The sequence below is a fragment of the Rhinolophus sinicus genome, chromosome X, assembly GCF_036562045.2.
Source record: "Rhinolophus sinicus isolate RSC01 chromosome X, ASM3656204v1, whole genome shotgun sequence".
NCBI classification, from domain to species: domain Eukaryota; kingdom Metazoa; phylum Chordata; class Mammalia; order Chiroptera; family Rhinolophidae; genus Rhinolophus; species Rhinolophus sinicus.
The window spans coordinates 112,978,096-113,002,220 of NC_133768.1; the positions used below are offsets into that span (position 1 = coordinate 112,978,096).

General features: G+C 41.0%; 1 protein-coding gene across 5 annotated transcripts in view; it reads right to left on the reverse strand.

The window, feature by feature from the left end:
* Nucleotides 1-12,841: 12,841 nt before the first annotated feature.
* The window catches only part of EDA2R (ectodysplasin A2 receptor), a 49,079-nt gene continuing 37,795 nt past the window's right edge, over nt 12,842-24,125 (reverse strand). For 2 of the 5 annotated variants that reach the window (XM_074323725.1, XM_074323726.1), the window contains exons 4-6: nt 19,585-19,670; nt 17,792-17,953; nt 12,842-15,019 (exon numbers count right to left, since the gene is read on the reverse strand). In XM_074323725.1, the coding sequence (XP_074179826.1) occupies nt 14,637-15,019; nt 17,792-17,953; nt 19,585-19,670 (631 nt within the window). In that variant the 3' untranslated portion in view covers nt 12,842-14,636. Of the gene's footprint in view, nt 15,020-17,791; nt 17,954-19,584; nt 19,671-20,539; nt 20,719-24,125 lie in introns of all 5 variants that reach the window. The other 3 variants (XM_019718930.2, XM_074323724.1, XM_074323723.1) reach the window with 3 other exon arrangements.

Here is a 24,125-nt window from a genome sequence, read left to right on the forward strand (position 1 = left end):
CTCTTAATTTTAAAATTAGATAAAATATGACCTAGAGATTGGAGAGGGTGGGATTTAGTTAAGTACATACTGTGGCAGAACAGGGACTAGAACTAAGGCCTCCTGATGTGCATTCTACTGGTCTTGTTATCATAACTTCCATTCTCCTCTGTTCCAGTGATGCAGTTGTCATGAGTCACCGCCTCCCTGCTTTACCGGGGCCCAGCAAGCTGGTTGGGAAGTATGTGGGCCTTGGGACATTTGGCCCGCTTTACATCCTGCAACTGCTGATGATTGTTATAACATACTCACACCTGGGGAAGAGGTTGTGCATACAAATTATGGGTAACAGTGTATCTGCTCATCAAATTTTGGCACACTACCAGAAACGAAAAAGAGCGTCAGAATGTTGATTCTTACTGTAATAGTCTTCACAATACATTGGCTTCCTCTCAGTTGTTATGTGGTTCTTATTTCCAGTGCAAACACAGAAACTGAGAACTTAGTTTTCTATGCCTTTTAGAGTTTTGCTATGAGCGGTACCTGCTACAATACTTTCACCTACTGCTGTCTCACGGGAGATTTCATACCAAACTCAGATCTATAGCATCCTGGTGCACAATATTCCAGTTGTTACCCTAGGACTCCAACGTGCCTCAAGCGCAAGTGCAGGAGAGTCATGAGCTCCAGGAGCTCCCATGGGTACCTCTGACAATTCCAGAACTCCCAGTGTTTAAGAAGCTCAGGTTAGCCACAGGGGTGGGACAGTCCCAGATCCCCGTCCAGGGAGATTGGGATGGTCCAGATGTCTTCATGGAGCAAGAGGAGGAATCTTCAACGAAGGATGCCTATTTCTGCATCCAGGTACAGACTGCTAATCTTTAAGGTGGGCACCCACTTTGGAAGACCACCTGACCCCTTGGACTTCTGTTGAGAGGAGTTCCTCGGCATATGTACCTGTGGGCATGCTAGCTGAGAGCATCTCTGAGCCTCAGGCCATGACTATTCCATTCTCCTCCCAAGGAAATGGACCATCTCCTCAGCTCAGGTTAGATGTTCATACTCAACATGATGACAACAAATCATCCAGAAGTGGTATATCCCTTAAGCCAATGTTTTCCAATCATGGACATCCCTGCAGGCACAGCCTGAGTCCCCTCTCCAGTTGATGACTCTGAATCTTAAAGAAGTGGTCATACTACACCTAATGGGGCCAGTGTGTCACTATTGGGGCAACTGGCACCACAACACATCCTGCAGGAGTATGACAAGTCTCACCTACGTTGCTTTAGAAATGGTGTGTGAGGGAGGGAAGACTATTTAAAAGCCCCTCCTACCAGTAGGAACACCTTATTTTTCTTCACTGTACCTCTGCGCACCAGCTTGGTGCACTCATATATTTGCTTTCTGCCTCAATTTAGCCACATCAAAAGGCAAAAGGTTGTCACAAGGAGCAAGACCTACCTGTGAATGGCCCTCGTCTTCTATTACCCCATCTTCTCCAATGTGACTCCCCAAACTCACAAATTTTTGCAGTTCTTCTGGTTTCTGCTTTTCTAGGTTTCAGATTTTCCATCTTATTATTCAGAACCATGGGCTCTCACACCTGGAGTAATACATTGGTATTTGTATTTTACTAGTGTGTATAGTTGCATATCTGGTCTCTGATGAATTATAATCACTTTTTCCCATCTAAAACTCTTGATCTCAGTTGGCTGTTGTACTCACTCCCAGTAACATTTTCTCCCAATTTTTGCATGAAAATTAAATCAGCCCCTCAACCGTAACTACACATGAAGTACAATTTGTTGCTTCCTAATTTGGAACATTGACACAATGAGGTGCATGTGTGCACACACACTCATACACACTTGTATTCACACAGGCACAAGCATGTATATACTGCCTCAATCATATAGATCTATAACCCAAACTCTCATGCTACTCTCCTGCTTGGTGCTCTCACTTATTTCTACCCGTAATTTCCATGCTAACTGGGCCTGAATGTAATTTCATGCCTGAAAGTGAAGTCTTGCAAGTTCTCAGATTGTAGCATTTTTTTTGCTCTAGGAATCAGGGTTTCTTTACTGCTGGTGCTTCACTTCCTCTTCCCCTGACTTGACTTTTCTTGATGTCATGTACTTCCCTGTGACAATTCTATAGATCTATAACCCAAATTATTGTGTTCTTTTCTGCTAATTCTCTTCCTGTGTTAATTCTATGTTTCTACCCCAATTAACTCTTGTTAAATGTATATAGCTTTACTTCAGTTTATCTATAAAAGTTTTATATTTTTACCCTTCTCTCACATCCTCAACTCAACTCACTTCAGTTCAAACCCTAAATACCCTGCCACTCTTTTTGTGAAATTTTCTAGTCTCATATTCTCATTTGACACTTTTGCTATCACATGTGCCCCAGACATGCCATACACATCCATTCAGAAGCACCCTCATTGGGTACAAAACCGTGTCTCTCTCCTTGCGACATTCCACCCAGGTGCTCACCTTTCCATATATGTTTTTGTTCCTGCTAGTCAAGCTTGGGTTTCAGCTATTGCCTTAACCAGAGGTTCACAATTTCCTCACCTAAGGATTATCATTTTGGTAATTAGGGTTTCCCCATTTCTGGTGCCTTTTTTCTACTCTTTAGATTATTTCCCCTTCCTCCTCTATTTTTGTATATTCCTTTCTCTCTTTTTTTACATTTTCTTTCTTTTTAAAAAATTGTTTTGCCCTGTGCTTGCCTCCTTAGTGTTAACTCTTTCTTTGTTGTTAAGCTACATCTAATCTTACTTTGGTATCACAGTTCTCTATTTTTCCCTGTACATAGATCTCCTTCTGGTGTCCTCCACCACCTACATGCACAAATTCATGTGATGCATGCACCCAATCATGCACCTGAACATTTGTTCACCTTTTATGTCACCAATTCTGGATGTTTCTTTTACCTCTGAAGCAGAACAGGGCCATGGTGACAGAGCCAGGACACATTGTGAGAGCTCCTTGAGGGATGAAAAATAGGGCACAATTTCTGTTTCAAGCATTTTGCTTGTGACAGATCTTTCCTCCTTGCCCTTTGAAAGGCTAAATGATTCTGGTCTCATGAAATCTCTTGGCCTAGGACATTCATCAGAGGGCATCATGCAAAAGAATATTAATGAGAAAAGCAAAGAGTGTGACAGTTTCCCTGAGATCTCAGTCTTCCTTAATGAGATTGTTCTTTCTAGCTAAAGAGGACTTTTTGCTTAGTATGTGCTTATAGATTAGTTATACTTTTGTATCTATTTATAAATTTTGGTCAAAAACCATGGTCACAGCTTCCCTTTTTCACCAATGAAATATCTCTCTTAATATCTTGCTACAGACTATGAAAACAACACGATTTAAACATCAACTAGGAGAGCTAGGTTGTAGTTGTTTTACACTCAGTTAAAGGTTGGCATTTCCTTCCAGCACTGAAAAAAACTTCTGTTATTATTAGCCAACTCCAGGGGATGAGGATATGGGGAAGAGTGCAATCTCCTATGTTGACTTCACTTTAAACCGGTGGAATGACCTAGTCGGAAGCAGTCTTCTCCTAAATATCTTTATTGCCTTCTAAGCTGTTGAAAGGTCAGAATTTGGAGGGGAACATAACAACATTAGTAATAACAGTAACACTAATTATCAGGTCATAATCAGGTAGTAATATAATAATAATAGCAATAATCACAAGATAAATAACAAGAGAATGAAACCATTAACAATGATAATTATAATACCTTATATTCAAGAAGGCATTATGATGTTAAAATACTTCTAAATGGCTCATTCTTTTTCACAGATAACCGTCACAACAGCCTTATGAGGTAGGTACGTGTTATTATCTCCATTTACTGATGAGAAAACTGAGGCACACCAATGTCAAGTAACTTGCCCAAGGTCATGCAAATGGTTAATCCAAGAAGGTAAATCCAGTCCTCTCACTCTGAATCCTGTGCTTTTTCCATTGCACATACCATCCTGCCTCTACATCTAAACTGAAGCACAGAAGCACTGCCTTTCATTATACAAATGGTGTTTCTATAATAGGAACTGGACATGAAAGAATATCTCTAACTGAGCAACCCAAATAATGTATAATTCATTGACAAAGAAAGCCCTCTCTCACCCATAATCTCTTTCCCATAAGCTCCCAATGAAGACATGTTAACTCTCCCAGTGTAAAGGTTCACTCTTCCACCTGTTTTCTGAATTCCATTTACTCATCTGGAACCTGGCTTCATTTATTACTGTTACAAAATTTCCTGTTTTCAACTATTCATTCTCTATAGAATTCTCCCTCAAATTTAAACATGCTCTGACTTTTCCTCTTTTAATAACAAATATATAAAACAACAACATGTTCTTGAATGTCCTCTACTTGGTGTGATCAAAAACTACAGTGAATGTTTAAATAAGAACATTGTTACAGTAAAAGACACGTTGCCATTAATCTCCCTCAAAATACTCCCCCTCACTTCAAACACACTTATCCATCCCATCTTTCTTGCCATTTTCTGAAGCAGTTCTGGAAGTCCTCTTTCATGAGTGTCTTTACTTCATCCTCCAACATGACAATGCTCTGTGTCACACATTGCTTCTGGTATGGCAATTTCTGTCAAATAAAAACATTACGGCATGTCCTCAATCCACCTTATTCACTGAATCTGGTACAGTGCGACTTCTGGCTCTTCCCCAAAGTCAAAATGATTCAGGACATCAAAGCAGCCATGACAGTGCAACTAAAGACACAAAAGACGGCTTCTAGAATTGCTTCAGAAAGTGGTGAGAATGATGGGATAAGTGTGTTTGAGGCAAAGGGGAGTATTTTGAGGGGGATTAATGGCAATGTGTCTTTTACTGTAATAATTTTTTAAAATTTAAACATTCACTGTATTTTTTTTTATCACACCTCATATCTTTCTTTTTCTTTCAAAACCCAAGGTCAAGTTCCCTGGTGGTCTAGTGGTTAGGATTCGGAGCGCTCTTTCTCTCAAAACCCAAGGTCAACGAAATAGTAATCTACACTCACTTGTCTTTATGTCATTACCTCCTTAACCCCCAGCAATATGGCTTCCTCCCCCATTTTTGCGCTAATAATGGTTACCATTGATTTTCTTTCTTTCTTTTTTTAATTAAAGTTTATTGGGGTGACAATTGTTAGTAAAGATACATAGATTTCGGGTGTACAATTCTGTAATACATTATGTATATATCACATTGTGTGATTTCCTAATTGGCAAATCAAGTGGAATTTTGACTCTCCAAGTAATTTGACCTTTCTTCAGATTTAACTGTTAATAACTCTTTTAAACTCTAATTTTCCTAGGTTTCTGAGAAACTGCTTTTTCCTGGTTCACTTTATATTCACTGGAACATTCTCAGTATTTTTAACTCTATTGTTTTCTCATAGGTGATCACACACATGCTCAAGGCCCAAATTATTGGCGTATATGCTCATGTCCTCCAAATCAATATATCTGGGGTTCCAAAGTTATATGGTCAGTTGCTTCCTGGATATAGCCCACTTGGATGTCCACACTTACCTCCAAGGAAGGATGTTCACAATTAAATTTATTACATTTCCCATCATGTCTGGTGAAGTATACTATCTTTCACTCAGTTGTGTAAGACAGAAACTTGCAAGTCATATTTGACTCCTCCTGCTCTCTCATTCTCTACAGAACATAGTCTTCTCAATTTTACTTCTTCAACATTTTTAAAAAATCCATCCTCTCCTCTCCATCTCCACCATTCCAGTTTTGGCTGTGCTGTTCATTATGGTAGCTGATAGCTATACAGGTGGCATAAGTTCACTGCCTTGTGGCTGGCACAAGCACTCTCTGATATCAGCTCTGAAAAAGACAAGGTCTACATATGTGATAACCCTTCCTGTGCCTTCATCACCATCCATAAATTAGAGGGTTAAATCTCCCCTACCATACCAGGACTCAAAGTTTTGTTGAGTGAGAATGGGAAGACTGGTTGGGCAAAAAGGTCTTTTCTGACACAGAGCCAGGACACATTCAACACAAGTCTTAGCCTCTTACCTGTCAGGTAATTCCCATTTATTCCTCCCCCATTTTGTGATGGCGACCTCAATAAACTCCTCTGTAGCCTGTGATGTCTCCCAATATCTCTTTTCCTGACTCATCCCTGAAGCTGTAGTGATTTTCTTTGTTGTTCCTCCTTTGGTCTGAGTGCTACCTCCTAAGTCTTCCTCCTCTAAGTTCCTTATAGATGCATCCTCTCCTTCCTTCAGGCTGTATGGAAAGCTCAAAATGAAGAGAACTGAATAGGACTCAGATTCTCTTTTGTCTTGAATTGAGTAACTCGGTGGTGGGGGTGGGGTGGGAGAAGAGAGGGATGGGAGGTGAAGGGGAGGAGGATGGGGGAGGGGAAGAGGAGAAGGAGAGGGGGGCTGAGATTGTTTCTGGCAAAGCAGGTGCTTGTAAAGAAATCAAATTAGTAAACCAATACCAGTCTAATCAGAGATCAGTGATCATAGAAGTTTTTTCAAAAAACAGCTTTATTGAGGTATATTTTACATATTGTAAAGTTCATCCATTTCAAAGATTTCTTTTTCAACTTTACTGAGTGTTGGAGCCATCATCCTAACTCAGTTTTAGAACATTTTGATCCCCAAACAAGATCCCGCATGCCTATTTACATTCCATTCCCCTATTCACCTCCAGCCCCACATAGCCACTAATCTACCTTCTCTCTATTCATTTGCCTTCATGGACATTTTATATAAATGGAATCATATGAGAGCTTGTGTGTCTGACTTTTTCACTTAGCATGCTTTGAGGTACATACTTTATGCCAGTTCAATCCTTTTTATTACTGAATAGTATTCCATTATTTGTATATATGGCAATTTGTTCTTCATCAATTGATAGACATGCGTGTTGTTTCCAGTTTTTGGACATTAAAATAATGTTTCTATGGATATTTGTGTAAAAGTTTTGTGTGGATGTATATTTTTGATTATCTTTAGATACATAACCTAGGAGTGGAAGGTAATGTCACTCTAACTTTTAGAGGAACTGCCAGACTGTTTAAAACTGGATGCACCATTTAACAATCCCACCAGCAATATATGAGGGGTCCCATTTCTCCACATCCTTATTAACAGGTGGTATTTTCAGGATCACAGAATATTAAAGATGGTAGAAAACTTGATTTCTCTAGCTTTTAAATAAAACTACAGTAAAGCACAGCTTTCAAAGTTAAATAGTACCTCGTTAGGCGGTTCCTTGAATCCAATGAGATTTTAAATACAAACACAGATTCTGAAATGGCAAGGAAGAATTTTTAAGAGGTAATCAATCATCCTGATGGTTTAGATGGAATATGCTTATATTTCTAAAAATATTATGATCAATATGAAAACAGACACGTACAAATTCCTAGAGATTTTACAGAACTCAGAAGACATGTGCACAGTCCATCCACATAGAGCCATGGAACCCTGTTTGAGAGGTATTAGTTTAGAACACAAAACTTTCTAGTAGATCTGTAGCCCAGATGAGAAGATAAATGTCATAAACAATTTAAAAATATAGAAGGAGAGCTTGGACTATGTAGCCCAGATATCTTGGGTGACAAGTCAGGGGATCCCACTACTTGGGCTTCATCCACTGATAAGAAACACATTCTCTTGCTGTTCTCACACTGAACAAAGACACACCAGCTAAATGAGGCACCTTGGTTCTTTGAAAGTAGAGGAATAAACATGGTATTTGGATGTATTTACGTTTATTGGCTAATATGAAATATATCCAGAGCACCAGAAACAAAACACAACTTTGTGAGTAGCCACACATGCATATGGCTCAAGATCTAACAAAATCTCTATAAATATCGAATTTACGATGGAAAAGTAATTAAAATTTACCTATATGCAATGTAAAACACCAAAGACCTTGGTAGTGAGGCAGGCAGGGAGTTAGAGGCATGAGAAATTACCTTCTCAGCACAGTAAGGCAGTGTGTTGGGGAGAGGAAGCTGCAGTATTGACACTCTTACCAAGTCTGGGTCTGAGAACCTTGGAGGAGAAAGTTGCTGTCTCAGACTTATCCCTATCAAAATCCAAATCAAAATATACAGAGAGAAAAATACTGAACCAAAAAACCCCCAAACTCATCCCCAGCAAACACCTCCACACTGTTACAAACAAAAACAACTTTTTTTTAATAGTTCAAATATAGAGAACTCAACTATTATCTCGGCTTGGGGGTATGTTGAAAACATTTCTATTAAGTCTCTTTTGGGCTTCCACCAACTAATAAACCCCAAGCAGAAAAGATACATGAAAGCAAGGTGCTGAAACAAAGATGGCTACACTTTAAAAGCAATGAAAAGAAAATCTTTTAAAAGCACTCTTGAGGAGCAAACAGTTGAGTGTGACATTTGCCATGGCCAAACAGCTATTTTAAAGAAGAAATACATGCTTTACCTCACCTCTACCCAAAATACTTAAAAAGCAAAGTAAAACTTCGTTTCCATTTCCCAATTGCCAACTCCATTTTTTCAACTTCAGAAAGAAAGTTAGAACCCCTACATGATTCTGGGTATGTCTTGGGATGGCCACATTGCTCATACCATAAGGACCTTGCTCCTGGCTGGCACAACTGTGAACTGAGCTAGCCCCAGCAACCAAGGCTGGTGTATTCATTGTTACAGGAAAAAGTCAGTGCTAAGAAGCTATTCAGGGCTGGGTATTCCAGGAAGTTTGTTGTGATAATGTTTATACACCATTAGGGGATTTTGCTACATGGCTGCTGGCTTTTCTGCAATGATGTCCCCAGTGCCACTATGATAACTGTACCATTCTAAAGCAGTTGTTAAGGGGAAGCCTTGAGCAGTAGAGAAAATCCTGGACTGGGAATCAGGAGACCTGGGCCAGACTGACCTCTGGCCTGAAAAGCCATGTATATAATGTGAGCTGGTTTTCTCTTCTTTAAAAGAGATATAATAGCCCCCAATTCAGGGACTTGTGAGGATGAAATGAGACCATGGGTTTTGTAAAAGAACTCTGTAAATTATGAAGTCTAGAGCAGGCACAGTGAAGAAGGCGGACTATGTCATCTGATCTTTATATTATTGCTATTACCATGTTACAATTACTAGCTTTCCTGTAGAGCAGCAGTGTTAGACTTGGGCTGGAACCACTGCCAGCGACATGGTGACCTTTGAAGACCTAAGACCTGCTCCGGCTGAACTGAATCATCTTCTGTTTGGGTACCAGTTCTTACCCTATAAGATGTAGACATGGCTAATAAAGCCAGTGAGCAGTACCCCAGAAAGAAAAGAACAGAGAACCCAAAGGCCAAGGCCGGCCTAAGCCCTTAGCTCATACATATTTGCTAATACCTGTGTGAGGCCAGGCTGCTTGGTGCAGGCTTGTAATTCAATTGCTTCTAATCCCCAGTCCAGTACAATGGAGCCTTTCTACTTTTTCCCAGGGTGCTTTTAGCACCCTGAGCAATGGGTTGCCCCAGGGGACTTTAATCAGCATTTATAGAGACTATCTCCAAAGATGCACTTAATAGGATCCTGAAAGCAGAGGTCTTGCTGTAGATAGAGAGCATTCTTTCGACATGGCTAGTACCTCATGATGAAGTGCACATGCTGCCTTATGCACTTAATTAACCAACAAATACTTGTGCAGCAGGAACTAACTATACAGGCTTCAGAAAGATAACCAAATAATAAAGAAGAATACAGCTTCCGAGGAGCTTATGCCTCCCTGGTCCTGAGATGTATAGGTAGGAGCTAAAGCAAAAACACTTCAGGAAGAATCAAATGGAAAGGGGTGGTGGGAGAGCTGGGATTGAGTTAGTAACATGGCAGTAGAAAGGGGGAAGTGGGGCTCCTTTCGTCTCCACACTCAGCTACCCCTAAACGGATTAGGGGGTGTATCTGGGGTGCTGGGGGGTAGTTTGGGGGAAATCAGGCCCCAGAGGGAAAGTTATGTTAGCACAGAAATATTCCGTAAGGTTCCAAGAAGGCAAAACCCAGCCCTGCTCCCTGCTGGAGGTGGAGAGTTATAGCACCTCAAATAAAGGGTGAGGCCCAGCAGATCCACAAAGAAAACTGCTAGTCAAACATGCATAAGACCTTCCAGCTGACCCAGGGAATGCAGTGAATCTAGAGGGACCTGGAAGAAGGCAGAGGAAACCTTATAGCCCATAGAAGTTAAGAGGTACAGGGAGAGAAAAGCAAAACAAAAACAAATAAAAACTCTTTCCATCTCTGATGCAGATCACGTCATGTGCTATTTTTCAATGGAAGACTTCCTCCGCACCACTTAAAAAACTATGCGGCCTGGTGCATTCCCTGGTAGTGGGGATGAAGGGCCTTAATCTCCTAAGTCTCTTTCCTATACTCCTTAGAGATCTTTTAAGGGCTATTTAAGCAGTGGAGAGAAGTAACCATTGCCCTCCAACACCTCTGCCTATCCCTCTGCTAAAGTCAAGAGCAGTGTCTGCTCTATTTGCCCTTCTTGGTCTCTGCTCTCAGCCATGGTGTCCACACTTGGGTCTAGGGGTGGGTATATGGGCCAGGCTGCCTTTTCCAAATATGAATTGCTTTGTGTAAGTTACTACTCCTGTCTGGGACTCAATTTCCTCATCTTTAAAATAGACAAAATGTATGAATAAACATTTTTTAGACTGTAAATCACTGAAATGTTATGACTGACAGATTTGCTCAAAGATCTGCAATCTACCTAGGGGAGGCTTTTAAAGGTGGTATAATTGGCCCCCTCCAACCTCCACATAAAGTTAAAGTCTCAAGGCTTCCCTATACTAAGATCAGAGACTCTTAAATTGAACTGAGAAATGTGGGGCGGTGGGGGGGGGCAAGTAGGATGGATGTTCCTACAGGCTCCAGCTTTTATCTCTTCTCTTCACACCCCAGGAGCAAAAGGAGATAAGACAGACAGGTGGAAAGAGTCTTGTCTGAAGCCCTTCTTTTTTACCTCTTCAGGGTCAGTGCTGAATAAAAAGTCTCTTAGCTTCCCACTGGGGTCAGCCCTGGCAGAGAATGTACATCCTGGCTGCTTGAATGGTGGGGTGGGGGAGCTACTGGGCAGGGAAGAGGACAGGCGTGGTATGGTGGGAAAAGCCATTACCTCATTTACAGAGGGTGCCAAAAACTGTATACACATTTTAAGGATGGAAAACTGTATTTAAATTGTAATACTCAATATATACCAATAACAAAAGATGAATACAGGTCACGTTTGACTTCTGCAATTACAAGAGATGCTCAAAGTGGTTACCATCAGGGTCCAGACACTTCTGATTAGGGCAAACTACTGCTTGAGCAACACTGACCAAAGTGTCCACTTGTATACATTTTTTTGGCACCCCCAGTACATCCAGGTATAAGGGCCTTACTTGTCTCTCCACCGTTTTTACTACCAAAGAGAGCTGTTTTCTGGAACAGATATGCCAGAAAACCAAAATACTCCTATTCCAAAACACTATCTTACAGAAAATGAAGATTTCAAGATATTGGAGAGCCCCCTAACCTTGCTATTTACCCCTCCATCACTAAGCAAGGCCAGTTACTTTCCATCTCTGGGCCTCAGTTTCCTCACCTATAAACTGGGGATTGTAATCCATACCTTACCCACTTTAGGGTCTGTGTAAAGACCCAATGAAATGATGGCTGCGAATGCACATTGCAAACTGTAAAGTGCAGTACCATATATGTAGTAAATTCCAGCTTTCCCATACCAAGATAACAGAGCCCTATTTCCAATCTTGATTATTACAAATTAAGTCACATCCGATATTCTGGACTATATAGGCTGCTCCAAAACAAAGAAGACAGTTACTCCACTCAATTGAGCACATTTTCCTTCCAAATCTGACCCACTGGGAGGGAGTGGGCATCAGCCCAAGTGGCCCATTATGGAGATAAGGTAGACTTAAAAACAATCCATGATGTCCACATTCTGAGCCCTGAGGTTCTCTGTGCCATCAGTCATGGAGAAAGACGTTCCATTTCTTTCTGAGAAGCAAGTAAAACTGGTGGTGAAGGATTAGAAATTGATTGTTTTTTCTCTAAACCAAGAAAGCACCAATGTTCTCTGAGCTGTCCTTAGGGTCAGGCCTCATTGGAAACCTTAGGTCCTGAGTGTCCCCCTCATAGATCCCAGGAACTTCACTGTAACCACAAAGACCAAAGCTCTGAGCTCTCAGTTTGGCCCTGGGGATCTAGAAATTCAACCTTAGGCTTCAGAAGACCAGGAAAAAAGGAGGTACAAAAGAGGCAATAGTAGAAAAGAAATAAAAATGAAAGGAACTTTAGAAAGTACCATTTAAAAGATTAAAAAGACACTGAGTTGACTCCCCACTAAAGAAGGGTACAGACCTATTATGTGGGGAGGAAGACCCTGGCAAATGGGCTAGGTCCAGAGCTGTCACAGTCATGCATATCTATGAGATGAACGGAGAATAGAGGTGTCACTCCTCACCCAAGGTGTGTGTATGTGTGTGTGTGTGTGTTAGGGAAGGGAGCAGTGCAGAGGATCTAAAGCGGGGAGGGTTTGATTTTGTCCCTGAAGTGCTAGGTAGATATATCAATAGAGTACTGAGAGGCCATTTTTTCAGGTCCACCCGATCAAAGATGCAGGCAGTAAAATTCTACCCCATTCATTGTCATCCACTCCCCTCTTCTCTATAATAGAGCTGAACTAGGAACATGTCTGGTAGCCCCAGGGCTGCGGAATCCAGCTCTCCAGGCTAGCTAGAATAGTGAAGCAAGAAATGACATAGGTCAGTCTTAGGAAAATAGTGAAGAATCAATTCTCTGGTGGGATGGGATAGGATGTGTCCCATTTGTAGAGTACTGGCTGTTGTGGACACAACATCCCAGGCCCCTGCTGCTTCTGTGGTATAAGAACAAGGCAGAAGAGTCCAGGGAGAATGACAGGGCAAGGCTGCCAGGAGCCCAAGAGACCTAGGGAGAGAGCAGAGCAAGTTAGAAACCTGTGGGGCAATCTCACTAGCTCCCTATTCTCTCCATCCCTCAAAAAATGGTTTCGGCCAATGATAGTTTTACCCTATTCTACACTGGTGAGACCATTCCTCATGAAACTGGGTTCAGTTCTAAGCTCCACATACTTTACAGGAACCAAAAGTGGTACTTTCCAGAGAGGAGATGCTATCTTCAGACTTCTTCAAGGCTATCACAAGGCAGGGGAAGCAGATGAGGTCTGTGCAGCCCAAGGAACAGAGCCAGGACCCACTGGTGAGTACTATAGGGAGACAAAGTTTTTCTTTACATTGAGCTCAAATTCACCAGTCAGAGTTTCAGTACACATTGGGCAATAGTGAGCTCACTGACACTGTAAGTGTGTCCGCAAGGATTACACAAAATTTGGTGGTAATATTATAAAAGGGACTCAAGCATGGATTGGAGGACTTGGAGGGTAAGTTGGACTAGGTGGCCTTGAAGGTATCTAGGCTGACTGTTTTAATAGCTGTCTTGGCTTTCATCTACATATGCTCACATTTTCCGAGGTAGGGTGTAGGGAGGGGGTGTGATTGAGGGACCTGGACAATACCTCAGCTGGAGAAATACAGAAATGGATGGTGAAAGGTAGTTGGTTAGTTGAAAAGTAGGAAATTACCCACCCTGCTGCCTCACACTCCTTAAGCCTTTGAGAAAGCAACACTTGCTATGGAATAGTCGCATTGATAGAGTTGGACAAGCTCTGGATTAGAGTTCCCAAACCTGGGTTGCAGCCCAGTTCTGCCACTGATTTGCTCTGGGACTGTGACTTTGAGCAAATCACTTTCTCTCTCTGTGTCTCAGTTCCTGCCTCTACAAAATGAGGCTAATAAACCTTGACCTGCTTACCATAAAGGGATATTATAAAGATGTAATACAGAATTGTACACCTGAAATCTATGTAATTTTACTAACAATTGTCACCCCAATAAATTTAATAAAAAAAAAAAATTAAAAAAAAAAGATACAATGAGTAGTGGACATGAAGGGGTGTGTAAATTGTGACTGAGGGTGACAGAAGGAAAGAGAAACTAACATGGTTTCAATATCTCTAATGCATCAGATATTGTAAAAGGCACTTGCACATGCATTTCTCATTCAACCCTCACAAGAACTTAAGAGGTGAGAGGTGCTTTCCAGACTTTCCAGATGAAGGGCCTGAGGCTCAGAGAGGTAAAGGGATTTACACAATGTTCACATAGCTATTAATGAATGGAGATAGTTTTGAAACATAGGGCTCCCAGATGCCAAGGCCTGTGTATTTTTCTACTGGGACATGGGGCTTGTACACACAAGGGGATATAACTGAATAACTAATTAGTAGATAGTGGGGCACTGAGAGAGCTTGCCAAAGGCTGAGATAGTGAGCCTGGTGTCATGTCAACCTAGCTACTTCCTTGACAAGTGGAGGCCCAGAAATGTGATTTCTGACTGGCTCAAAAGATTAGCATCACCACTGTTGCCCTTCCATCCATCAGTGTTCCTAGCTTCCTGTTCCTCTACTGCTAGCCCTACTGAATAACATTACTCCACAGGATTCCTTGGGGGTGGTCCCCAATTTCTAGTCCTTCTTCCCCACCTTTCCAGCTCACCTCAGTAGAGTTAAGGGCTGGGGACTTCAAAGGGCACATTGAGTTCCAGCCTGTCTCCAGAGCTTTCAGCTGTGTTCCCCCCCAGGGTCTCAGCTCCAGTATTGGAGGCAGAGCTGGAAAACTTTTGCAGGTCCAGCTCTGTGCATTCGATGGGAGTGTGGACCCAGTGGGAGTGGCTCTCTGAGGCGCAGGAGGCCATGGTAAAAGACTCTTGGGTGGGGAAGCCACGAGTCGAGCTGCTGTCGTCATCCAGGATGGGGTTAAGTGGCTGGGTCTCAAAGATGCTTTCACTCAGTGGGGACTCAGGACTGGTCTCCTGGCCAGGTGGCATGGGGAAGAGAGATTCCTCCTCCGCTGCCTCGTCAGCCTCAAACTGCAGCGAACCTCCTGCAACTCGAAGCAGAAAGCCACTGGGTCACCCAAAGGCAGAGGCTTCTCTCAGCAGGGCACCTGGTCCTGAGTACAAGATAAGGAAGGTTCTGGGAGCTAGTGCTCCCCTTCCCCTCCCTGGGGACCAGGGCACCTAGCACCAGGCTGAGGTGACACAGTTGAGAAACACACTTACATTGAGGTATCATATTGAGGCTACCTGGTGGTGAAGCAGGGAAAAGAGTTAATGTCTCCAGAGAAAGAGAAACCCTTTGTGGGAAGTAGGGTTTCAACACCCAACCCAAATCATCTTCATCTTCTGGTGTTATGCTTGTGTATATGTTATGTTATATGGTAAAAAGCACTCTGCAGAGAAAATTATGATTATGGACCTTAAAATAGACAGATTACCATGGATTATCCAAGTGGTCCCAATGTAATTGCATGTGTCCTTAAAAGTGGAAGAGAGAGGCAGAAGAATCAGAGAGAGTGTTAGAGAGATATGTCATCATAAGGACTCAACCCACCATTGTTAGTTTTGAAAATGAAACAGGGTGATGAGCCAAAGAATGTGGGTGGTCTCTAGAAATTGGGAATGATGCTCAGCTGACAGCAAGGAAATGGGACCTCAGCCATATAAAGGCAAGGAACTGAATTCGTCCATGTTCCTTAGTGATCAAGGAAACGGATTGTACCCTGGAGCTTCCAGAAAGAAATACAGCCCTTCCAACACCTTGATTTCACCTTTTGAAACTCTAAGCAGAGATTCAGCTGAGCCTACAAAACTTCTGCTCTATGGAAATGGTGAGATGATAAATGGGTGTTATTTTAAGCCATCAGATTTGTGGTAATTTGTTACCACAGTGATAGAATAGTAAATACATTCTTCACGCCTAAGTCTGATTCGACGTCAACTTAAAACTAAGAGCCTACGGGATGTGTGTTTGCTTGACTTCCACATTGTGCTTGTGGCTTTGTGTGTGGTTTTTAAAACTTTTTTTTTATAACTCATTCCCAGAGCTTAAAATGATTTCATACAAAAATCCAGATTTTTGGCTTCTTTTGAAAATCCAGGTCTTGAAACACTGAATATTCCCACATGATAATGAACAGTTGGAGCTGAGCAGTAGAGTCTCCATTTGAGAGGAGATGAACTCTTCACTTTCACACAGTCCCTTCTCCTTTCTATTGCTCCTTACATTGGATCTACTTCATGCACTAATCTTGCCTATACAACTCCAGTATGCATGTAAGTCAGTGACTCCTGATAAACACCTTCCTCAAATGAGAAAATGTCTAACCCTCTTTCCCCTATGGAGACCCTGAGGGAGCTGTCTGCTTTCATATCCCCAAAAAAGCGTACTACATTATTATCTTGAGAATAGAGGAAAACCATATAAGGGTTATCCATTTCTCCTCTTCTGAATCAAGAAGAGGGAGACAGGCAGCTCTCAGATGGTGCCTTATCTTTCTGTGCCCTGGGGCTCAAATGCTTCATTGCCCGTGTTTCACACCCATGCCCAAGGACTGGGCAATAGCGCTTATCTGAGAAACTGACCTCCAAAGTCGGAACCACAATATTCCAAAGAGTAGAGGAGAGAGAAGTAGAGAGTTTGATAAAAGTCATGAAGGGACTGCTCATTAGTACATAAAAGTCTTGTGTCCTTGAAGCCCATGAAATGCTAGATTCATCTCCAGTTAAGCCGGGGTACAGTGAAACATACTGTTAGGCTATTTGAAGATCATTTGGCAGGCCCTATAGTCAAAATCACCAAGGTAGGTCTATATAACAGGGATCTTCTTATACCAACAGAGACAGGTAAAAGTTGTGTATCTAGTGGGCTGAGGAGGAGTCCTGAGCATCCCTGTATCTAGGAAACTTTATCCTCCCTCTTCCTTACTAAATCAACATCATTCACTAGCCTCTGTTCCTGTTTTGGTGTTTCTGCCTAGCTTTCAGTTCCCTGATGGCACTTAAGCTGTACTGAAACTCAGTACTCTTGGGTGGAGTTCTAACACCTTGCCTGGTTCTGGCCAGCCACCATTCCACCTCTCCCATCTTTGCCCTTAGTGACATGGACATTCTGTCTCACATTCTTGGCTGATAGCTGGAGGTGTGCTGAAAACAGATCACAATGTTGTTCCCGACTTCAGTATGACCTTCTAGAATTTCACATGGCCATCGCCTAGGGACTGGGCCAGACCTCTTTGAAAATCATTATTGTTGGGGGGAAAAAAGTCTAAGTTTGCCAACTCCACTGGACACTGGGTTCTTAGTTACCCATATCTGGATTATTACTATACTAAATACAGTTATGCAAGACCTCACCCACTTTTATTAGTCATATCTCAAATCCATCTAGCCTTCCTTAATTCCTGACATGTTCCCGAATCTGTACCTATTAGTAGAAATGAAAAAATGGGAAAAGAACTTAGAAACCAACTAATCCAACACAATCTATCATTTTAAAGATTAGGGGAAAAAGAGGCCCAAATAAGCTAGATGACTTGTTTAAAGTTACACAGTGAACCTAAGCCTGCAGATTCCTTTCCCAAGGATTTCCCCATTGTGCTGTGTTCCTTTATGAATCCCTGTACCTTAATGAAGCAGGTTCCAATAGCCTCAGTCATCTCTGAAGTCCCATGCTTTCTATTGCCACCCCAAGATAGTCTACCCCTGGGGTTTCCCAGCACTGTGTGGAAGGCCTATTAACTCTCAGCCCCAGAAAATTCATCTATTCTGCTAATCAGAGCCTTGTTCCTGATTCACGTAATGTGCAAAGCAGCTACCCTTACCATGCTGGCAATGTGTGTTGAAGAACTGCTTGCAGTAGAGGATGAAGAGCCCCAAGAAAGCCAGGGTAAACACCACGAGCAGGCTGCTCATCAGTACAAGTGTGGCCTCCTGAGGGGGCACTGTGGGTGCATCTGCCTTCACTAAGCTCAACTGGAAGGCACCTGTGAGACAAGAAAGTGGGGGAGGTCAGTCAGTGCGGGCAGTCAATAGTCACCGTGACACTAGGCCTGGTCTTCCTCAAGCCATCACCCTTTCCCTAGGGCCTTCCCCAATTAGGGCGGCTAAGCTGCTTTTACTTCTTTGTAGAGCAGGCAAAAGCATCAAGAACAAAGCAGAGAAACTGACATATACTGCTGGTATGGTATGAATTAGTACAATTATTTGAAGATGCACAAATCTTGTGGTCTTTCCATGTCACATCTAGTTATATAACCTAGAGAAGTGGAAACAAACTAACATGTTCATGATGACGACACAGGATAAATAAATTATGGTATAACCCTATGATGTAATATTATTATATAGCGCTTAAAACACCTGGATGGATTAACATAAATAATGCAGAGGGAAAAGCAAATTGGAGAGAAAGCATATAGCTGGATATCATTTATATAAAACATTATAAAATATAAACTAATAGAATGTCTTTCCTATGAATATGTACATAATACATATATCACAAAAGAATACAAGTGTTAAAACATGGGTTGACAATATGGCAGAGTCACAGTGCTCAGCAATGATTCAAACGGTTCCCTGCACATCCTATATACCCTTGTGGTAAGGCCATCAGAGGACTTCTGGCCTAAGGACTAGAAGTGGAAGTAATGTGTGTCACTTACAGACTGAAGTAGTTAAGAGCCAGTATGCCTTCTCCATCTCTTCCCCTGTCCCATAAACCTGGAAGCCACATGATCTAAATGGTTTAGTCACAAGATGAAGGAAAGTCTTTGTATAGTGAAAAACAAACTTTTATTGTATTATATCACTGAGATTTGTGGGTTTGTTATTGTAGCATAGCCTACTAACAAGATACATGCAATTTCATTATAGTGATTACTTGTGGGGAGGTAGGAAAAGAATGGAACTCAGGATGAAAAAAGGAATTCCATTAAACCTGTGGAATCTTCGTTTTTTTTTTTTTTTTTTAAATCTAAAGCAAATATGCAAAATGTTCAGATTTATTAATTATGGGTGATGTGTAACTGATCATTTTTGTTTTTATATTTCCTGCATTTAAAATGTTTCTACATATTTGAAATATTTTAGGATTTAAAAGACACCAATAATTTAAAAAGAATACATGAGTAGATATATAGATAGTAGATCAATAAAAATGACAGACAGACAGATAAATGGGCAGTGAAATAGGTATAGACTAGATCGTAGTATTTCAGTGAGACTTTTACTAGTTCTAACCATTAGGGACTCCTATAAACCTCATAGCATCATCGTCATCATCATCACCATCCACAAGTACACACGTTATAATTTATAAGGTGTTTTCTACATCTATTATTTCATTAGGCCTACAGAACCATCCCATAAGGTATGAACACAATGATTGTCAGACTTAGTACTTTTTTTTCAGATGAGAGAAATGAGGTTCAATACATTTCAATGATTTGCAGAGGGTTGCACAGACAATACATTGTGAAACCAGGATTCAAATCTGATTCCCTTGCCAATCTACTCCACAGAAAGGAGTATGAGGGGGTAAGTCTTTACTACCCTGTCTTGCTACCACCCAATGGGTTGGGGAGGAAAAATGAGAAGCGAATTGGATACACACATTGAACCTCAGAAGTGGGGGTCTGCTTCGTGCACGGGATGCACTCTTGATCCTGCACACCTCCAATGCGTGTCTTTTGGTAGAACCTGTGGTCAGAGCAATAAGGGATGGCAAGGTGATCAATCAATGCCCTTGGACAGGTCCTTCCTGAGACCATAGGCAGCTTCTAAGAGTCTTGCTCTCCTGGAAGCCAACACTCACCACCACACCCCGTGAGTTCTCTGCCTCTATGTCTGATTCTGACTCAGAGTCCCAGACACTCTAACTCTTCCCCCACTCACCACACCCTATAGTCAAAAGGGAAACTAGTCTCACAAAAGAGGGGAGCACTGCTTTGACAGTGCTACTCTCTTTTTTTAAAATTTATTGGGGTGATAACTGTTAATGAAATTACATAGATTTCAGGTGTACAATTCTGTATTACATCATCTATAAATCCCATTGTATGTCCACCACCACCCAGAGTCAGTTCTCCTTCCATCACCATATATTTAATCCCCCTTACTCTCATCTCCCACCCCCCTTTACCCTCTGGTAACCACTAAACTATTGTCTGTGTCTGTAAGTTTTTGTTTCTCATTTGTTTGTCTTGTTCTTTTGTTTTTGGTTTATATACCACATATCAGTGAAATCATATGGGTCTCTGCTTTTTCTGTCTGACATTTCGCAGTGCTACTCTCTTTTAGGTTTACAGTGAGATTTGCCTTGAATCTTGGGCCTGGGGTAAGCATGCCAGCATGACAATAAAGCTGCTAAGTACTCATCTGTGGCTGACTATGTGCTAGGCACTTTATAGGAGCATCTTGGGAAGACACTGCTTCTTCCTCACAGGAGTTTAAACTCATCATGATATAGAGTTAGAATATCTCAAGTAGGCTGTGAGAGATAAGGTTGAGAGAGAACTCCAAGGCCTAGAGAAGGCCCAGAAGAGCTTGGCTTCATAAAGTGGGCTCACCTGGGCAGACAGTCCCCACAGACAGCATTAGAGGTAGCTGTGCAGTTGGTTTTCTGGACACGATTGATGACAGCACAGGTGATGCAAATCTGACATCTATGGTGGCCCCAGCTGCTTTTGTATCTGCGGGGAGGGCAGGCTGTGCAGTATGCATCTCCACCCTCTCCATACCCACAATCCTGCAGAGAAATGGGAGTTACTAACACTGCTTTACAGGAACTTGGAGAGAGTATCAGATATGGGACAAGTAGACATTGTACAGAGTAGTGTTTTACAAACTGCAAGTTGCAACCCATTACCAAGTCATGAAATCAATTTAGTAGGTTGCAACCAGCACTGAAAATTCAAATAGGACAAAATAAAACAATGGTATCAAATACCGGAGTGTATACATAGCATATACGAAAGCTAGGTATTTATATCAGTCAGCGTAGGATATGTTATGCTATGGCAAAAAGCAAACTTCAAATCTCAGTGCCTTAAAGTAACAAACGTTTCTTTCTCATTCACACTATTTGCCTACCACAGGTTTACTGGGGGCTGGGCATTATATTTTCCTCATTGGGTTACCCAGGGTGACAGAGGCTTCATCTTTGTGCTGCCATGATTGGAGCATCAGGGAAAAGGGAACATTGTAAACTGTGCACTGGCTCTTCCTATTTCACTTTGCTTACATATCCTGACCACACATATCACCTGATCATTAGTAATTACAAAAGTAAAAGAAAGTGCAATTCTACAATGTGCCAGAAGGTGGGGAGCTGGAAATATTTGACAAATAGCTTTAATCACTACCTACCTCAGTAATGTTTTGTAAATCTTTTACAGATAAAATATATGTAAATATATGCTGGACTGTAATGAAAAATATATTTCTTACTCTTGGTAATGGTCAAAAATGTTTGAATGCCAATGGTATAGTGGAGAGACGAGTAATCCAGCTGGCTCTTGACTCAGGGTGGCTCTGGCCAGCCCCTCTCCACTTATGGGTATCAGAGGAGATTGAAATAGATGGTTTCTAAATATTCTTCCAGCTCTGAAATTCTAAGCTAGGAGCAAGGCTCCCGCCGGATATATTATAGCTTTTTCTCAAAGACACAATTTTAGTTATCAATGGATATTAGCTATTTAGTAGTTGTGTCAGAAACTGATTCGTTGTTCACCAAACTCATTCTCCTTTAAACCTGTGCCTACCATAGCCAGCATTCCCTGATCCCACTGCAGTCAGGTAGACCCACGTGCCTAATTTCTAGCCAATGGAATAAAATTATGTATGCCTCTCCTAGATCTGGCCCTCACAAAATGCCTGGTTTTTATTTGCTTTATACTTTATTTTATATGTAAAATATACTTAATTTTCTTTATACTTTGATTTTATGGTGCATAGGGACACCCAGGATGCTGCGGAAATCAATGTATTAAAAATGACAGAGGACATCAAGACAATGGAGGAGGTGGCAGCTCCAAGTTTTAATTTCCTCACAGAAACACCGAAAAGCAAGCAGAAACTGTCAGAATCAACGTTGTCAGAACTCTTGGAAACAGTCAAGGGTTACAGAAATGAAGCAAATGTTGAATCAAGAAAAAGGCAACTTGAAAATAATAGGAAAGGTTTTTTGGCATTTTTACTTGCCCTTACCATAGCCCTCTCCCCAAAGCAGCACCAGTCCTAAAGTGGAGGTAATCTTGAAGTGGCATCAACCTGTGTTACTAGTTTGAGGCCCTTATGCCTAGTTTCAGAGTGAGCTGAGCAAAACTTATTCACAAATGGTTGCGCATGTCTGTTTGAACCTGTCTGGGGGCTACCTAAAGGAATGATACAATGAGATCACCTCTGTTTCACTCAATGCAGAATGCAGAGTGAAAAAGGGGTGGGCGTTTGTTTTAAAATGTTACAAAGCAAACTTAACAAACCATAGATGCCTGGGGCAACAAATTATGGGTGAAAACATACAATACACTGCCTAATTCTGGGAGCTATAGCTGGGGGCGATTCTTTTGGAAATTAGGACATTTAAAAGCACCAATACATATAGGGGGATTCAGAAAGGCACACATACGCCTAGAGCAAAACACATGCTCAGAAAAGACTGGAAAAGACCCAAAGCTTACACATTGGATGATCCATAGACTAAGTGTAAATTTGGCTCAGTGTTGAAGGAGGGCTTCAGTACAGAACCAATCTGCAAAGACTTGGAGGGGTGTGTGTGGTTTTTTTTTCCTCTCTCTTTTTTTGGTTGCTGATGTTGTTGGCTTTTTTAAACTCCTGGCACTCAAGGAAATCTCTGTCAAAATATTAAGTGAACATAATCTAAATGAACACAGATTTCAGTGACCATGTGTGGCAAGGAATACAGTCTTTACAAAAATATATTTTGGAAAAATACCTAAAGAAATAGACTACTATGGCCTTTAACAAATAAAGAAGAAAAAAACTAAATGTGGACAAGGGAGAAAATCTGATTTCCAGAGTTACCACATTATAATTTAAAAAATGACCAGTTTTCAACAACAGCAACACCAAAATCACAAGACATACAAAGGAACAGGAATGTACGTCTCATTTTAAAGGAACAAATACAATTGACCGAAACTGTTCCTGAGGAAGTGCAGACATTGAACTTACTAGACAGACTAAAAGTACTGTCTTAAATATGTTCACACTTGTCTTATTAGGGAGACCACTTCAGGGATGGTGTAGATGCTTGATCACTGCACTGTACACCTGAAGCTAAAGCTGAATAATAATGAATGTCAACTATAATTATATATATATATATATATATATATATATATATATATATATATATATTCATTCACAAGAAGTGGAGTGCAATATAAGGAACAGACACAGTGGAAATGTAACGGCTGTGTGTGATGTCAGAGGGATAGTAGATTGGGGGAGGGGGGTTATCACTTTGTGAGGGGTATAAATGTCTATTACTTGTTTTGTACACCTGAAACTAATAATAATAATAATAATAATAATAATAATGATAAAGAAAACAGGTAAAAAAAAGTATGTTCAAAGAAAAACATGGACAAAAAACTAAAAAAAAAAAAAATCAGGAAATAAATGTATGAATATAATGGGAATATCAGTAAAGAAAAAAGTTGTAAAAAGAAACCAAACATAAATACTGGAGCTCAAAAATAAAATAACAAATGAAAAAATTCACTAGACTTGTTCAATAGCAGACCTGAGCAGGAAGAAGAAAGAATGAGCAAAGTTGAAGGCAGGACACTTGAAATTATAAAGAGGATAAAAACAAAAGATGATGAAGAAAGTAAACAAAACCTAAGAGGTTGTAATATAGAGTAACATATGCATTATAGGAATCCAAGAGGGAAAAGAGAAAAATGGAGGAGAAGAAAGAATATTTGAAGAAATAATACTGAAAATTTCCCACATTTGATGAAAGACATAAACGAACACATCCACAATGCTCAACGAATTTCAAGCAGGAAAAACTCAGAGATCCATACTAAAACATATTATAAACAAAACATGGATAACTGAAGACAAAAATAATATCTTGAAGCAGCAAGAGGGAAACAACTTGTTAAGTACAAATAATCCTTAATA